General features: G+C 40.7%; 1 protein-coding gene across 1 annotated transcript; it reads left to right on the top strand.

Moving 5' to 3' along the window:
- The first annotated feature begins 16,061 nt into the window (after positions 1 to 16,061).
- LOC132610400 (uncharacterized) lies at positions 16,062 to 16,367 on the top strand. Its single transcript, XM_060324701.1, has one exon. The coding sequence runs from the start codon at positions 16,062 to 16,064 to the stop codon at positions 16,365 to 16,367; it is 306 nt and encodes a 101-aa protein (XP_060180684.1).
- The last annotated feature ends 2,793 nt before the right edge of the window (positions 16,368 to 19,160 follow it).

The raw sequence follows: 19,160 nt of genomic DNA on the forward strand, positions 1-19,160 counted from the left end.
ACGAATTTGTAGAATTTTAATTACAAACATGTGTTTTTCAGAGTTGTCTCTTCTAACGATATAATTTATTTCTTCACGTGTGGGTTCCAAAAGTGTATTGAGTGGCGCCTATAAATGTTTCAAGAAATACATAAGGTTGATGTGCTTGATTCAGTGTCGGCCTCCTCATGTTGAATAAGTCAGTTAGGTAAACTAAATTTCTTTATAGAAAAAATTTCAAGGTTTGCTTGATTTCAAATATTTACGTGTTTGTCATTGTTTCCTTTTGTCTTTCTTAAGAATATAGAGTTCACGCCCTATCCCGCTCCCGGATATAATAATTTCACTACCAGTGCCAACAAGCAAGAATGCCGAGAAATGAGAGACCTACCTCTCGAGCACCATCATCACATCGTTCTCGCTCCATTAGACGTGACGGTGGTGGCCGACGTGTGCGTGCAAACCATTAAGCAAGTAAAATAGGTAGTTCGTAAGGCTAGGTAATAGCTTAAGGAAAAGGCTATGGTGATAGACCCCTAAGAAGTTGCCCTTGCTCACACCTTAGCCTGATTCAAACACAAAAGCCTTTGCGCCTTTTTCCGGCTGGGAGGACTCCTAGAAATTCCTTGTTTAGAGAAAGCTGTGAAATTAAAGAAAAGAGCAAAAAATATGGTTACTAAGGGTGAGCAGTCACACATTCTCGAGGAAAAGCAGATGGTGAAAGACCTAGGGAGAACATAAGCTGGATTGGACCTTACTGTCTCAACAAGGGCAAAACTTCACTCGCCAAGGAAAGAAAACCTGGAATTTTTAGGGAGAGGGATGTGACCCTCGCCGACAAACTAACAAAAGGAAAACGTAATGCAACTAATCTGAATAAGACCAATTGGCATCTGATGGATTCATATTTTGTGAGTCTGATGCAGATCCGACTAACTCTAGTAGACAATTAGTGGAAAGTCGTACAACATCTTCTTTTGAGAACTTCATACGGTGAAGTTCCAATTCATGATAGAAGACTAAAGGAGGAAGCACGGTTCTATGCCGAAGAATTGATTTCTCCACACTAGGAGGAAGACATTGTCGTGATGGAGACTTAGTATTAGCAGAAGTAGAAGATTTTTGGGGGAGAATGATTTAATGAAGGGCACAGCCTGCACTAAGAGCCATTCAATGGTGCGAACAGCCGAGCTATGACTTAATTTTTCTGTTAGACAATCAATAAAACGAGCACATGAATTAGAAATCCAAATTCGCCGATCCTTTCATTTAATATTCAAATGGAGATCATCAGTTATTTAGTGATGGATTTTTCCAGGAAGAGGAGTAGGGGCGGCTTCCATATAGAAATTATTTCTCTGACTTATAATTTTCGGCATGTGCGTTGCAGGTGTATGCTAAGTCATGTAGTATACGATATTGTAAAATTTGAGTCTTTATGCAAGTAAAATAGGTAGTTTGTAAAAAGTCTTAATTTATTTAGGCGGAGTAGCTTGGTGGCCCCTGTTCTTATCCATTTTTGTCATGCTGGTGTCCGTACTTACGAGTTTGCTAGTTGAACCCTTAAACTTGTTAAAACTCAACATTTTAAACCCCTCCGACCATTGACTGAACTTATGTAGCATTTGTTACTGACTCAGATGTAGGGTGTGGTGTCACACTCTTAAAAGCGAGTTAATGCAATTAATTTGGTTAAAAAATATTTTATTCAGAAGAAACAAATTGAATAACAATAAGAAAAAAGAAAAAAAGAAAATAATTCCAACCCCTCCCTCTTCTTCCATCGCATCTACGCCCTCCCACCAAAAAAACACCCGCTACAGCTCCATCGTAACACCACCGTTAATACAGCCTATAAGAGCTCGTTTTCAGATTCATCACCATGCTCTTCCAAATCCGAGCTCCTCCAATAGAACCAAGTATAACTTCTACCTAGGGGGTCCATATCTTTGTCACAACCCATTTTGGGCTCGTGCGGGCACCTACCTTCCCACCTTGGTTGGCGAACCCTCTCATTTATACAACGCTTTAATCACATAACTTTCTTTTCAAAAGCATTAGAATTTAAGAAAAACAACGGAATTTCATTTATAAGTACAAACTCGAATATTACAAAATTTGAGAATACGTTTTTACAGACTCAATACAATTTCCCATGACCTGGTCTAGACTAATATAAGAGCGACTAAGTAAGTTTCAGAGTGACATCCTATACTAAGACTCGACCTCCAATCCTGGAATGAAATGGGAGGAGGCATCCCAGACAAGCACCGCATAATTTCCGCATATACTTCAATCAATCACCTGAAATAATCTACACCCCAAAAAGGGTGTAGCAAGTGCAATATTAGTACAACCACACGCACTGAGTAAGTATCATAGGCCGACAATGGTTAGTAACACATATTGGTAAAGAATTCACGAATAATGATGATAATCACTACATCAAGTCACATCGCCCGCAAACAATAGATCACAACTTCAATATAACTTATGTCACAACTAATCTATCATAAACCATAAGTTGGCTAAACACATATACAAATTTTTAACTTCTTCCCATTCCCAGGTCGCTCATCCGTGTTTCAGGAGCGAACTCATTGTTACGACACCTTCATGTCCGACCTCGCTTAACACAATACGCTACTAGTTTTAGTTTTGTTTAACAGGCACAAGTCAACTACACGAGTCACAAGAGACAAGTCCAAATGTTCATCGTTACCTACATATAGCACCTAACCCTCATACGATAAGTCTATTTATATCTAAGCAAACAACAATCAACACAATAGCATCAACAGCACAATGGTCACAAATACAGTCATCACGACATCTCACTCAAGCCATAATGCAATGCAATGAAATAACGGTATGAATGTGATGCCATGCCATGCTATGCAAATGAGAAGTACACATGTACTCCGGATATCGGCGTCTCGGCAGCATAACCTAGTGTGACTCGCGAAGTCTGAGTGCCACCCGTCCCGAATCTTTGCCAAAAGGATAGACGGGGCCTAGGCTAATTGCTCACAGGAGGAGTCTCACCGGCACCATTCTGGGGGACCCGCGGAACCCATACACTACAATCGAATCCGGGATAACATGGAAAACGGCCATGCACAACGATGCCCGAATATAACCATCGGCAATCGTCCTCCTCACCATCACTCAAAGAGTTTTCAAATATTAGTTTCACAAATCAATGATTCCGGAATTGAACCTCGGACATCGGCCTCCTCACAATCACTCAAGTAAAAGTGTTTAGCAAGTATCAGTTTCATATAAACAACGATTCCGGAATGGATCTTCGGACATCGGCCCTTTTTACAATCACGCAAGTAAAAGCGTTTCTCAAATATCAGTTTCGCTCAATCAACGATACTGGATCATCACCGGATATCGGCCATGCATGATAACATGAGAAAATGCGTGCAATGCATATATCAATCATCAAAAAGTAAGCTCAATATCACAAGTACCTCAACAAGGTACGCCAACAATATATCATATCACAATACCAACAGTGGGTATGCCAACATATATCAATAACTCAAGTACCAACAGTGGGTATGCGAATAATGTATCCTAAATCAGGATAACAAGCGACATTCGCTATCTATCAACTACACGTGGCATCAAGCCAACACAATTAAACAATCATCACATATAATGGGGCGGCTAGTCCCAATACACATCAAGTCAATCATTGAACATGCGGTATTACCATTTTCCTAACAGGCCTATTTACTTAGGATACGAACCTCATCCTACATTTGAGTCACTCTTTACCATCTAATTAGGATATCATTCACTACTGTGATTCATTTTATATTTCCAGCTAGCACTTAGATTCACTACCATAATCTCATCGATAGGCATAACAAGATTCTGTCCACTACTCCCAAGTCACATAAATCCACCGATAATCAACAAGGTCATATCAATACCTAAGGATTCTGCAGGCCACGAGCCCGAACAAACATATCACACATAACAATACCATCCTAAGATTCCATCCTATATCCCCAAATCCTATGCATGCATTCTCCGTTTCTTCTACATAACAATACGGAAACTAACCGGAATCTACCGAAAGGAAGCCATAACCTACCTCATGGCCGAGCGGGTGCCACGGACATCCAATGCTGCCCCAATTAGTCACCATCGTGTAATCCATATGAAAATCCCGGAGATAACCATGAGACCAAAGAGTAGAATTCATCAATAGGGTCCTTCCCAAGGACTTCGAAATTGCTAAGGTAGATATGGAATTTTATCTTACCTAAAAACTCACTATCACCACGTTAGTTGATAGATAAACCTTTATTTAGAACATTCATGACCTTACTCAAGTTACTAGTTTGGACATTTTTCCATTTTAGGCTTATTTCAAGAAACCCATTTCCAAGATCTAAAATAAAGACGCAAAGGTATTTTAATGGGGTAGGTGAAGGATTTGGTTGGGGATGGTGTTAGGATGATGTGCATAGGAAAATATTCCAAGGACTTTATATCAAAAGGGACAAGGGTTCATTATATTAGAACTTAAGAGATTTGAGATTCCCATTTGTGACTCTAGACAAGGATCTTTAATGAGAATCAATGTTGGGAGAATGATTGGAAGAGGTTAGGGAAATAACCCTTCTGAAGGAAATTTAATATTTTGCTCCAAAATCACTCCTAAGGCGGCTGGACTCTCTAGGGTTTTGAGAAATGAAGTCAATTCCCCAAATGTCACTTAAATAGGTGGAATTCATTGTGCGAAACCACCCTGGGGGTAGGTTTACCGCTGCAGCGGTACCGCCACGGTGGCCAAAATACCGCTATGGCGGTCAAGCAGTCCCAGGAGTTTACTGCTACGGCGATTGGTATACCGCCACAGCCGCACCGCTGTAGCGTCCACGAGACCGCTATAGTGGTCTGGCCCTATTTATTTGTTCGTACTTCTATTTCTTACACGATACGCATGGCGATCTTGTTTTAGCTTGAAAGGTTTCTGAGATGCGAGAAGGTGGAGTCATTGTTAGGCCCCATAGTTGTCGCCTTCTATAGAATTTCACCGTAATGACGAAACGGGTCGTTACAATCTTTCTAAAATAGAGGTTGAAAGAGTTCAATATCAAGCACTCAAGAGAATACATCACATATGTAATACCGTCAACTCAATCTTATAATTTCTTCTTCGTGATACCCCTTTAACTGACCATCACTGAAACAAATCCAAGCATGTTGTAAAACATCTACCACAAGTTGTAAAACACCATTTCCCCTATATATCTCTTCCTTCCCTATTTTAGAACAAAGTCCAGTCCTTTCCAGCCATGGATAGCCTTGGTTGTGCCATTTTTGGTACAAGATTCTCTTATCTCCACGCTCAACTTGGCGCATCTCAACATTTCTTTCAATTTATGCCAAATGACACATCTAATCTATTGATTTCAATCGAAATTTCATCATTTAGGGAAAGATCTGAATCAAATCATGCTTGATATGGGTTAACATGAAGGGTAATAGTAGAGGTATTAAAAAGGCTATCGGAAGATTCAAAAACTCCATTGATAAGCTTGAGGAAGCTTGAAGAACAATAAATGGGTCTTGTAGATTTGTGAATTAATCCAAAATTGTGACTGAAGTTTGTGGGTTTGTGTTTGTGAACTTGTAGTTGAAATTTCAGGTCAAAAGGGGAAGGATTCCAGCTATTTGAGATGATCTTGGTGCTTAATTTGTGAGCAAACATGGATAATTGTTCCTCAAAGTTTTCCAGAATTTGTATAAATGGCCTATTTGATTTAATTTAATTTTTAACATTTTATTTCCTATGTGTCATTTTATGTGTCATTAAAAAATGACTTGGAATTCTATGTGTACTCGGGTGTATTACACTCGCCATGACCAGATGAGAAAAGGGTTTATAATTTTGAGTTTTAACAAGTTTAAGGGTTTAGTTGGCAAACTCATAAGTACGAACACCGGCATGAAAGAAATGGACAAGTACAGGGTCCTGCCAAGCTATTTCACCATTGATTTAAAGTGTATTTCCTTTATTTTATTGGCCTTGAGGAGGCTTTTGGCCTAAAATGTTTTAAAATAACCTTAAGTCCAAACAAGCTTTGAAAGAGTCCATTTACACTTATATTTTTCTGAAAATCTGGTTTTTGTTCACATTGCTACTAAAACAATCCAAGTTCTGTAAATTAGACCCAACATAAACATTTCAGTCCAATTTGTTTGAAGCCCAAAGCAATCCATTTTTCTTATTCTTAAAGCTGGCTTCTGGCCAAAACAGTTCCCCTGTTATCCATTTAATTTACACATATTACCAATTTCCAGATTCACACTTTGATGTTTTTGGTAAAAAAATCCAAAGTTTATCAGTTTCATAATGAGATAAACCGTGTTTAACTTTGAAAGTCATTTTGGAAAATATTTAGCTACTACGCGAATTTCCTAAGTTCTAAACGCATTTGGGTTTCAATATGTCACAAATGTTGTTTACATATACAACCAAATATATATATATATATATATATATATATATATATATATATATATATCAATATATGATAAAAATAATGAGAAAGGTTAGGCTGGTGGGCCTTCTTAAGCCCACCAGTTGCCATTTTCACCCATGATTTGGCCTTCAACATTTTATCTTCAACGGACTCGAGTGAATGAAAGAAGTTGGGCCTCAGGCCCTATAGGTTTTAGATCAGGAGATTGGCCCAGGTGGCCCACGACATTGGTCCCATGCAAACAATGAGGGGAAGGGGAGAAATGCAGTTAGAAAATATCTATACTTAATTACTAAATTAATAAGAACTTAAGTAAGAAAACACATATACATATATACTTCATGCATGTAAGTACATCAAGAGTGTGCGTGATTTAACCAAGTACATAGGAGGGGCAGAGGCCCAAACAACAAATAAAAAACACTCTGATGGGCCCAAAATGAACTAACATGCAAAGGGGCAAGGCCTAATATCAATAATCATGCAATGATCAATCTGAAGGTGAAGAGGGCAGGCCCACTTTTGTTGTGAATGTAGTAAAAGCGGAGCACAACTAGGCCCTAAACAATATTTATAAGGCACGCAATATGAATTTATTTTAGTAATATACGTAATATACCTTCCCATATACACCTAAATGTATATTGGTCGTGTATATCGCATATATTTTACGTATATAATGTAACGACCCAATTAGTCATTATAGTACTACTGACCCTTTTCTGAGGTTGTCGGGCGGGTTTTAGAGTCACTTTTGGAGGTTTAAGACTTAAAGTGGGATTTGTTTGACCCAAAGTTGAATTTTGGGTAAACAGACCTTTTTCGAAATTTTATCGATTTCGATGGGTCCAAATGGTCATTTATCACTTGACAGTGTGTTCTGTTCAGTTCCCAATACAATTGAGAGCATTTTGGGACTTAGGTTGGAAATTTATCTTTAACCCATTGCGGGCTGACTTGGTCAAATAGACCTCCGTTGGCGAATTCGAGGCCACGGGTGATTTCGCAACACGTTTTTATGTGTGTTTGCATGTTTGTTTTGTATCTGTGGGGCCTCGGGTGATAGTTGTATTTTGGGTTCAGATTGGTCAAAAACCAGTAACATTCTGGTGTCTGGTGTATGTCGCAGCGGCACCAGAATCACTGCAGTGGCCCTGCGGTAGCAAAGGGCTGATGGCGGGTCAAATGACTTTGTTATAAGCCACCATAGCGGTCGACCAACCACTGTAACAGACTCGCAGTAGCAGTAAGAGGTGCAGCTACAATGGCTTAAAGGAATGTGAGTGGGCCGCTGTAGCCATTCCCTAGTAGCCATAGCGCATGCGTTGCAGCGGGCCTATGACCACTGTAGCCGATGTTAGGCAGAATTCTATTCTTTTTCTCAAGTTCAAACACTCAAACCCTATCACTTCTTTTCATCACTTTCTAAGCACTCTTTGGGAGAATTGATCAACTTGTGGACTGAATCTTCTTGGAGGTAAGATCTATGACCCTAGATTCTTCATTTACCTTCCTATATCCTTAATACATGCTTAGAATCACTAGAATCAGAATAGAGAAGATAAGTCTTGTGATAAATTTCCTGAAAGGGGTTTAGAATTCTGAAATGGAAATTGATGGTTAAATTGACTAGTATAGTCATAGAATTTAATGAATTCCTTATTGTTAAGCCTATTTCTTCCATTACTAGTGATTAATTTGAGGATTGAAAAATTAGGGTTCATACCTTTAATAACCCAATTTTTAAATAAGGGTTTAGTTGGTAATTTTAGCTAAAAGGAATTTAAAAGAAAATAAATTCGTAATTAGAATTAAAGAGAAAATAGAAAAAGAAGCAATTTAGTGGGCCAAGCCCAAAAAGGAAAAGGAAAAGGAAAAAAGGAAAAAAGAAAAAAAAAAGGGGCTTTATAATTCTGATGGCTAAGCCATCAGACGTGAATCACTAAATTGCTGAAAGAAAAAAAAAAGGGGGGGGGGGGGTGAACGTGCCAACAGAAGGAGAAAAAAAACCAGTGCGGCAAAGGAAAAGAAAGGAAAAGAGAGGATAAAAACAAAAACTTTCAACCCAAATCATCAAGCTCTAATCTTTTATTTAAGTTTATTACATAATTATGGGTGAATCTTTATGGTGAAAACATGGGGATATTTTGAGGAATTGAGAAAGTTTAGCTCTAGGGTTCTTCAACCAAAATCATTGATTTGAAAGGGAAAATAGCGTCGGATTTTAGACTTCTATATATCGTTGGAATCCTCTCGTTAAGGCCTTTCCAAAAACATAAGTCTTGTCGGGTTTTGAACACATTGACCAGAGGGCATTTTCGTCCTTTAAAATTTGACTTTAACCGTTTAAGCCTCTAAAAATATAGAAGTGGTTTACCCTAAGGGTTTTGACCATTCTAAATCTGTTTTTGTGTAGTTTGAGGCAATTCGGAGACTCGAGAACGCAATTTTGATTTATTGGGAAGTATGCTTGAATTGTGAATTTGAGGTAAGTGAGACTTTAAGCTTTGGGTACTTGATTTTCAAAACCCGTTTTAAAAATAAGTTTTGTCTGCTTGGTTCATCTGTTGGGGCGAGCGTGTGCTTGACAGAATCAGTGGTCCTTAAGGCCAACCGCATATACTTTATTTTCAAATAATCCAAAACTCTCTTTATAAATTATTTTGTGATGTGATATAGCCGTGAGCCATGATATTGGGGCATTGTGTATGCTTCCCTTAGCTTTGTGTATGCTTCTTTATTATATTGGGGCATTGTGTATGCTTCCCTTAGCATTGTGTATGCTTCTTGATGATATTGGGGCATTGTGTACGCTTCCCTTAGCATTGTGTATGCTTCCTGACATATTTGACACATTGTGTATGTTGCCGTGGATTTATAGTGTTGACTAATTCTTTAACTGCCACTTATGACGGTTCGTAGTGTAAATTGTGTTGAGATATATATAATATATTTGATAAACAGTGGTTTGGACCTTGGTTGCTATTATATAATGATATATTCATGTGCATAATATTTTTGTGCTTGTTGTGTGTTTGTATGTTCTAACACTTGTTCCAGGGGTAGTTGAAGTGGCGGGTCGAGGATCTTACTGGGTTATATTTACGTATAACTCACTCCTTACCTGCATGTCCATGCAGATACTGTCATTGAGAACAAGGCCGGTAATTGAAGACTTCGTGAGTGGATTCTGTTGCTGAGGTGAGTCATCGCATTGTTCGTGGAGGCAGCCATTTCAGCTTTATCTAGTTTATTTCTAGTTATTTCTTTTATTTTGGGTTAACATGCCCGACACTCAAACTCATGTAACTCTGTTAGATGCTCCATGGTCTTAGCGTGGGATGTGGGCTAGAGATTCTTTTTATCTTAGTGTTGGTTGGTTTTCATAAATCGATTATGGATTTGGTTGGCGACTATTTCGCATTTTTATCATTAATAACGTTGTTAAACCTGTACTTATTTTCTTTTAGTGCTTTTGTAAATGATTAAGAGTATGATATATGGTTCGCCTAGCGGGTGGTATTTTCTGGGTACCAATCACGTCTAGCGGGTATTTTGGGACGTGACAATACCCAAATTTTGGGGTTTTTCTTCAAAACCAAATTAGGCTTAAATTGATTTTGGAATGTGACCTAACTAGAAGTATAGCTATATGGGTGTTGTTATTCTTGGTTTTTAATATAGAATTCGATCATGAATAGACTTTGAGTACTTGGAGGTGCTACGAAAGGGAAAGGCCAAGGTGTGACGGTTTGTGGTTCCTGTTCGGCTTTCCAGGTAGGTTACAAATTACCTTTTAGTTAGACTTCGGTTAGAGAATCATAAGTAGAGTTAGTGATTGTCGGAAAAAGCATGTAAACCTTCGGGTATAAAGGTGGGATGGAATACTTAGGTTGGTATTGTTGTTGATTATGGCTTGTCGCCTTATTGTGTCCTCTTGAGTTGTTTGCTTATTTGTGATTGTTAGCATGTCACCACGTGATTGATTCTAGAGTTGATTCTTAGTGATTACTTTATGTTTCGTAGAGCATATGTATCATGATTGAGGTGGTTGGGAAGGAAAGAAATGTTATGATATTAATATTGTGTGTCACCATTGATTCATATATTTTTGTTGGCATTGTTGTCATGCATTCACTGGTTTATTCATATATTGGGATCGGGTTGCGTGCTGTAACACTTGCATCGAGTTGCACGTTCCGTAACATTGACTATTGAACCGGGCTGTGCGTCACAGTAGGTACATGGAATTAGCGGTCCCCCATGGGTCATGAATGTTTAGCAGTTCCCCATGGGTCATGTCTATCAATGCGATGAGATATTCTGCTCGTAGCGTGTGTGTATCATTGCATTTGCATTGCATTTACCTCATATTTAACTATGGCATTACATTGGTTGTCGGCCTATAATGCCTACTCAGTTCGTGTTGTTGTACTGATTCTACCATGCTGCATTCTTTCTGAGTGCAGAGTTTGTGATCGGATCAATTTCTGCGCTTCGTGACTGAGTCCTGAGGCCGTCTGACGAGAATTCTAGGGTGAGCACTTGGATGGATTCGCTGCTTAGATGGCTTTATCTATTCCTATCTTTATATTCCATCATTTAGATGGTTGATTATGGATATTTGAGACTTGTATCTCCTAGACTTTATGTAGTGGCTTTAGTACTATTCAGACTAGATTTTGGGATTATCTTCCACAACTATTATATTTACCTATTTATGTTAGACTTATTATTATGTAAATTCTGGGTTATTGGATTTAATTTATTTATTGTTTGGTTGTGAATAAAGGACGGGTTGGCCGACTGAGGTGGGAAATGGTAGGTACCCGCAAGTTTCCCCTAGTTGGGGCATGACAAGTTAGTATCAGTGCCCTAGATTACCTGGTCTATAAGTACAAGAGCATGTCTAGTAGAGACTTGCAGATCTGTACGATGAGCTCTGTACCTATCTGCAAGAGGCTACGGGACATTTAGGAAACTTCACATTGTTTCAAACCTTCTTGGTACTTTATTCAAATTGGTATCTGGCTTTTTCTAATTAGTATTTGATTCACTTCTACTCTCTCACAGATGGTAAGAACACGAGCTACCATCGTGAGGGATGATGTGTCGGCCGACTGTTGGGGCAGACACCAGAGGACGAGCACAGGCGAGAGTTCGCGGCTAAGCTAGAGGCCGTGGAGCTGCACCGGCCAAGGGTGAGGCCCCTATGGCTAGACAGTGGCGAGTACGTTCAACTTCTCCAGAACGTCATCCCAAAAGACCAGACTCACCCCGATGCCATGTCTGATCAGGCATTTTAGGATATCATGCCCCGTGTACTTGTCGTCTAGATAGCCAGCATGCCATAGAGGGTGCCACTACTCCAGGTGGTTCCCAGACTCGAGTGGGATTACGGACTCCTGAGCAGGGCCATACTATGGGGATGCATCCTGCCGCTACCATGGCCCCGCAGTTAGGTGATTTTCCAGTTCCTGAGGGTGCTCCCAGATTCGTGGTGGTTCAACCTTTGACCGTTGAAGATCAGAAACTTATTGGGAGGTTCCTGAAGATGGAGCCACCCAAGTTCTTTTGCTTACGTAGTGAGGATGCTTACTAGTTCATTATGGAGATTCATGAGATGCTCTATAAGATAAGTATTGTGGAGTCTCATGGGGTGGATTATGTGTCATTTCAGTTTCACGGCGACGCGAAAACTTGGTGGAGGATTTTTTTTAGAGCAGACCCGTTGGTGCACCTCCACTTACTTGGACCCAGTTCCACCAGGCTTTCTTGGAGAAGTATGTGCCACGTACTTTAAGGGATGAGCGTAGAGATGAGTTCCTTCATTTCCGACAGCGAGGCATGACTGTGTCAGAGTATGAGACCAGATTTCTATTTTTGGTTAGGTATGCTGCTTAGTTGATTCCCACAGAGGAAGAGAGGGTTTGTAGGTTTGTTGGTGGACTTGTGTATCCACTCCATGTTGCTTGTCTTCAGCTGGTAGCTTTAGGATCTACGTTCCAGGCAGTTGTTGATCATGTTGTGGGTGTTGTCTGCCAAGGCTCGATCTTTGGGAGAGTCTAGTGAGAAGAGGCCGCAACATCATGGTGGTTATATTAGTTCTAGCTACAGGAGTGGGGGACAGTCATCCAGGCCTTATCATCAGCCCCTAGCCACTCTGTTTAGTCACCTTTACATGCTTCTACAGGTGGTCCTTCTAGATCCTGTGCTTATGGAGCTGGACAATCCCATGGTGGTTCTTACTCTCGTCCAGCTAACCATGGTGGTCCCTCTAGTTCATCGACTTCCGTGTATCAGCCTCTAACCCCCAGATCTTTCTATGTTTGTGGTGATTCTGACCACTTTATGAGAGATTATCCTTGATCCAAAAAGAGTGGATCCCAGCAGGTTTCCCAATTCCATACTCCGAGGACTCTGGCACCATCTGGCGGCTGGGGTAGTTCTTCAACAGAGGCAGTGCTCAGTCAGGCCGCGGTGGATCTTATCAGTCCAAGGGTGGACACCAGTCAGGTAGAGGCAGTTCTCAGGCCTCTATAGGAGAGGTATAGTCGGGCTAGAGTGGTCGTGGTGGTGGTTTTTGCTATTCTTTTCTGGCTAGACCCAAGGCTGAGGCCTCTGATACTGTGATCTCAGGTACTATCACTGTTCGTCAATCGACCTGCTTTAGTCTTGTTTGATCCGGGGTCTACTTTCTCATATGTATCTGCCTATCATTCTGTTGGTTGGGATTTGGCTAATGACTGTCTTGATGTGCCTGTTCATGTATCTTCTTCGGTTGGAAACTCAGTTGTTGTTGATCAAGTCTTTCGATCTTGCTTAGTTACTTTTATCGGGTATGATACTTGGGTAGACTTGATGATATTGGATATAGTAGACTTTGATATTATCTTTGGTATGACTTGGTTGTCACCGTATCACGAGATTTAGGACTGTCACGCCAAGATTAGAGCGGAGGGGTACTCCGAGCACCGCTCCGAAGAAGATCATTTCTTATCTTCGCACAAAGAAGTTAGTGAGCAAGGGGTGTTTGGCTTACTTGGCCCATGTTCGTGATACTAGCGTTGATTCCCCACCCCTTGTGTATGTGCCCATTGTGTGTGAGTTCGCGAAGGTCTTTCCTTTTGATTTACTGGGTATGCCAACCAATCGCGAAATTGATTTCTGTATCGATTTAAATCTGGGCACACGCCCTATTTCTGTTCCTCCTTATAGGATGGCACCCGCTAAGTTGAGGGAGCTGAAGGAGCAGCTACATGATCTGTTGAGTAAAGGTATTAGACCGAGTGTCTCCCCTTGGGGTGCTTCTGTTTTGTTTGTGAAGAAGAAGGATGTACGATGAGGATGTGCATAGATTATAGTCAGTTGAACAAGGTCACCCTTCGTAATAAGTATCCCATTCCTTCCATTGACTTCGATATTTTTGAAGATATATTTGAGATCAGGCTACCATCAGCTGGAGATTTTGGCCGAGGATATTCCGAAGATGGCCTTTAGGACTTATTATGGTCATTAAGAGTTCCTTGTGATGTCATTTGTGCTTACGAATGCCCCAGCTGTGTTTATGACTTTGATGAATGGTATTTTCAAGCCATATCTTAATTCCTTCGTCATTGTGTTCATCGATGATATTTTGATGTATTCGAAGAGTAGGAGGAGCATGAGCATAATTTGAGGATTGTCCTTGGGTTATTGAAGGAGAATGAGCTTTATGCCAAGTTTTCGAAGAGTGAGTTCTAGCTTGAGTCTATGGAATTCTTGGGCCACATTATGTCTAACGATGGGACCATGCTTGATCCCAAGAAGATTGAGGCTGTTAGAGATTGGGCGAGGCCCACTACTGTGATTGAGATTCATAGCTTAGTAAGGTTAGCCAGCTATTACCGTCGATTTGTGAAGGGTTTCGCTTCTATTGCTTATTCGTTGACTAGATTGACTCAGAAAAAGGTTCCCTTTTAGTAGTCTGATGCTTGTGAAGAGAGCTTTCAACAGATCAAGACTCTTTTGACTTCAGCCTCGATTCTGGCATTACTCGTGGAGGGTAAGGATTTCTTAGTATATTGTGATGCATCCCGTGTTGGTTTGGTTGTTGTGTTGATGCAGGAGGCAGAGTCATTACCTATGCTTTCCGTTAGTTGAAGAACCACGAGAAGAACTACCCTACCCATGATCTGGAGTTATTAGCAGTAGTCTTTGCGTTGAAGACTTGGAGTCAATATCTGTACAGAGTTCATTGTGAGGTGTTCATCAATCACCGTAGCCTTTTGCATGTGTTCACTCAGAAGGATCTCAATTCCACATAGCGTAGGTGGATGGAGCTTCTGAAGGATTATGACATCACCATTCTTTGTCATCCGGGAAAGCCAATATTGTAGCTGATACCTTGAGTCTCAAAGCAGTGAGCATGGGTAGCTTAGCCCGATTGGTTGCTTCTCAGCGTCCATTAGCCATGGATATTCAGACTATGGCTAACAGTTTTGTGCACCTTGATATGTCAGTTCCAGGCAGAGTCTTAGCTTGTGATGAGGCGAGGTTATCCCTCTTAGAGCAGATTAGGGCCCAGCAGTTTGAGGATGCCCATCTGTGTAAGATTCATGATAAGCTTCTGAGAGGTGAGGCCAAGGAGGCCATGCTTGATAGTGAGGGTATTCTAAGGATCAAGGGACGCGTTTACGTTCCTCGTTTTGGTGATTTGATTCATTTGATTTTGGAGGAGGCCCATAGCTCTATATATTCCATTCATCCGGGTGCTACAAAGATGTATCGAGATATAAGGCAGCACTACTGGTGGGGGAGGATGAAGAGAGATATGCTAAATGTGGGAATTGTTAGCAAGTCAACTATGAGCACCAGACACCTAGTGATGTGCTTCAGAGGATGCCCATTACCCAGTAGAAGTGGAAGCGGATTGCCATGGATTTTGCTGTGCGTCTTCGAAAGACCCTGGGCAAGTTTGATTCCGTTTGGATTATTTTTTATCAGTTGACTAAGTCCACTGATTTCATTCCAGTTCTAGTCACTTACACTACGGAGAAGTTAGCTAGGATTTACATTCATGAGATTGTGCGATTGTACGGGGTCCCTATTTCTATTGTTTGGGATCGAGATCCCCTATTTACTTCCAATTTCTGGAGGGCTTTTCAGGCAGAGTTGAGTACTCAGTTGGACCTTAGTAAAACTTTTCACCCCAGACTGATGGTCAGTCTGAGAGGACTATCCAGGTGCTCGAGGATATGTTGAGAGCATGCATTATTGATTTTTGGTGTTTATTGGGACCAGTTTTTGCCCTTAACGGAGTTTTCATACAATAATAGCTACCATTCAAGTATTGATATGGCGCCGTTCGAGGCTTTGTACGGTAGGAGGTGCAGTTATCTTATTGGGTGGTTTGATGCCTTTGAGGTTCGCCTGGAGGGCATAGATTTGTTGAGAGAGTCTGTGGACAGGGTGAAGCTTATTCAGGAAAAGCTTCTAGCATCCTAGAGTCGACAAAAGATGTATGCGGACCGGAAGGTTCAGGTCTTAGAGTTTATGGTGGGCGAATAAGTGCTTCTGAAGATCTCACCAATGAAGGGTATTATGCGATTTGGGAAGAGGGGTAAGTTGAACCCGAGGTACCTTAGCCCATTTGAGGTTCTCCGTCGAGTTGGAGATGTTGCGTATGAGTTGGCTTTTCCACCAGGCCTGTCAAGTGGTCATCTGTTTTTCCATGTGTCCATGCTGAAGAAGTATCATTCTTATGGTTCTCATATAGTTCGTTGGGATTCTGTGTTGCTTGATGAGAATCTATCTTATAAGGAGGATCCTATAGCGATTCTGGATTGGCAGGTTAGGAAGCTGAGGTCGAAAGAGATTGCTTTGGTCAACATTTAATGGAAGCATCATCCTATTGAGGAGGCTACTTGGGAGACCGAGTACGATATGCGTGAGAGATATCCCAATTGTTTGCTGATTCAGGTACTTTTCCCCCATTTCTACTCTTTGTCACTCAAGGATGAGCGATTGTTTAATTAGTATCTGATGTAACGACCTGATCGGTCGTTATAGTGATAATAGCCCATTTACCCCCATTGATCCTTTCTCGAGGTCATCGGGCGGGTTTTAGAGTGACTTTTGGAGGTTTAAGCCTTAAAGTGGGATTTGTTTGACCCAAAGATACTTTTGGGTAAACATACATTTTTCGAAATTTCGTTGACTCCAAGGGGTCCAGATGGTCATTTATGATTTGGTAGTGTGTTCGATTCGGTTCTCAATGCAATTGGGAGCGTTTTATGACTTAGGTTTGAAACTTGGCTTTAGGCCATTGGGGGTTGACTTCATCAAATAGACCTCCATTGGGATATCCGAGGTCACAGGTGAGTTCGTAATGCATTTTTATGTGTGTTGCATGTTTGCTTTGTATCTATGGGGCCTCGGGTGATAATTGGATTTGGGGTTGAGATTGGTCAAAAACTAGTAACGTTCTGGTATTTGGTATCCATCGCAGCGACACAAAAACCATCACAGCAGCCTCACGGTAGCGAGGGCTGACGGTTATAGCGGGTATAATGACTTTCTGGCGAGCCGCCACCAACCACTGTAGCGGACTCGCAGTAGCAGTAAGAGGTACCGCTACAGTGGCTTAAAGGACTGTGGGTGGGCCGCCGTAGCCATTCCCTTGTCACCATAGCGCATGCTCTGTAGCAGGCCTATGGCCGCTGCAGCCGATGTCGGGCAGAATTCTATTCTTTTTCTCAAGTTAAAACCCTTAAACCCTATCACTTATTTTCATCATTTTCTAAGCACTCTTTGGCAGAATTGATCCACTTGTGGACTGAATCTTCATGGAGGTAAAATCGATGACCCTAGACTTCTTCATTTACCTTGCTAGATCCTTAATCCATTCTTAGAATCACTAGAATCAAAATAGAGAAGATGAGTCTTGTGATAAATTTCTTGTAAGGGGTTTGGACTTTTAAAATGGAAATTGATGGTCAAATTGACTAGTATAACCATAGAATTTGATGAATTCCATGTTGTTAAGCCTATTTCTTTCATTATTAGTGATTAATCTTATGAATTCCTTGAGTTGTTTTAGCAATTGATTTATGGGTTTGATCACCTAGATCTTGAAATGCATGTTCCATCCTTCAATTTCCCGTTTTACCCTTATGGGCCCATTTCCCCAATTCTTGGGTTTGAATTTGACCTACCTAGAAGTATAGCAACATGGGTGTTGTTATTCGTGGTGTTTAATATAGAATTCAATTATGAATTGACTTTGAGTACTTGGAGGCTCTACGAAAGGGCAAGGCCAAGGTTTGACAGTTCATGGCTCTTGTTCGACTTTTCAGGTAGGTTACGGCTTACCTCTTTGTTAGACTTCGGTTAGCGAATCATATGTAGAGTTAGTGATTGTTGGAGAAAGCAAGTAAACCTTCGGGTATGAAGTTGGGATGGAATACTTAGGTTGGTATTGTTGTTGATTATGGCTTGTCACCTTATTGTGTCCTATTTAGTTGTTTGCTTATTTGTGATTGCTGGCGTGTCGCACATGATTGATTCTACAGTTGATGCTTAGTGATTGCTGGCGTGTCGCACATGATTGATTCTACAGTTGATGCTTAGTGATTACTTTATGTTTCGAAGAGCATATTTATCATGACTGAGGTGGTTAAGAAGGAAAGAAATGTTATAATATTGATATAGTGATTGAGATATGTGTCCATGTGTGGCACCATTGATTCATTTATTCTTGTTGGCATTGTTATCATGCATTCACTCATTTATACATACATTGGAATCGGGTTGCGCACCGCAACACTTAATTGGATCGGGTTGCACGTTCGACAACATTGGCTATTGGATCGGGCTGTGCGCCACAGCAGGTACATGGACTTAGCGGTCCCCCATGGGTCATGATTGTCGAGGCAATGAGATATTCCGTCTGAAGCATGTGTATCATTGCATTTGTATTGCATTCACCTCCCATTTACCTATGGCATTATATTGGACTTGTTAGTTGATATTTGGTGATACGTGTACTTGATAGTGGTTTTTGAGATTGTGTTTCGGACTTATAATGGAATTGAGGTGATATACTAGACTTGGTGATTTGGTACTGGATTTGATAGTTTGGATTGTGTTGAGTTTTATCTGATTGTGAGCATGCCTACTTTTTCAGCCTCTTTCTTATATATATGATTTTTCTAACTGTTTTCGGCCTATGATGCCTACTCAGTACGTGTTGTAATATTGATTCTACCTTGCTGCATTCTTTCTGAGTGCACAGTCTGTGACCGAATCGACTTCTGCACTTCGTGATTGAGTCCCGAGGTTGTCTGACGAGCATCCTAGGGTGAGCAATTGGATAGATTCGCTGCTCAGATTGCTCTATCTATTCCTTTCTTTATATTCCATCGTTTAGACAGTTGTTTATGGATATTGAGACTTGTATCTCCTAGACTTTATGTAGTGGCTCTTGTACTATTCAGACCAGATTTTAGGATTTGATGTATCTTCCGCACCTATTATATTTACCTATTTATGTTAGGCTTATTATTATGTAAATTCTGGGTGATTGGATTTAATTTATTTATTGTTTGGTTGTGAATACGGGACGGGTTCGCCTACCGAGGTGGGAAATGGAAGGTGCCCGCACGTTTCCCCTAGTTTGGGCGTGACATA

The sequence above is a fragment of the Lycium barbarum genome, chromosome 1, assembly GCF_019175385.1.
Source record: "Lycium barbarum isolate Lr01 chromosome 1, ASM1917538v2, whole genome shotgun sequence".
Classification (NCBI taxonomy): Eukaryota; Viridiplantae; Streptophyta; class Magnoliopsida; order Solanales; family Solanaceae; genus Lycium; species Lycium barbarum.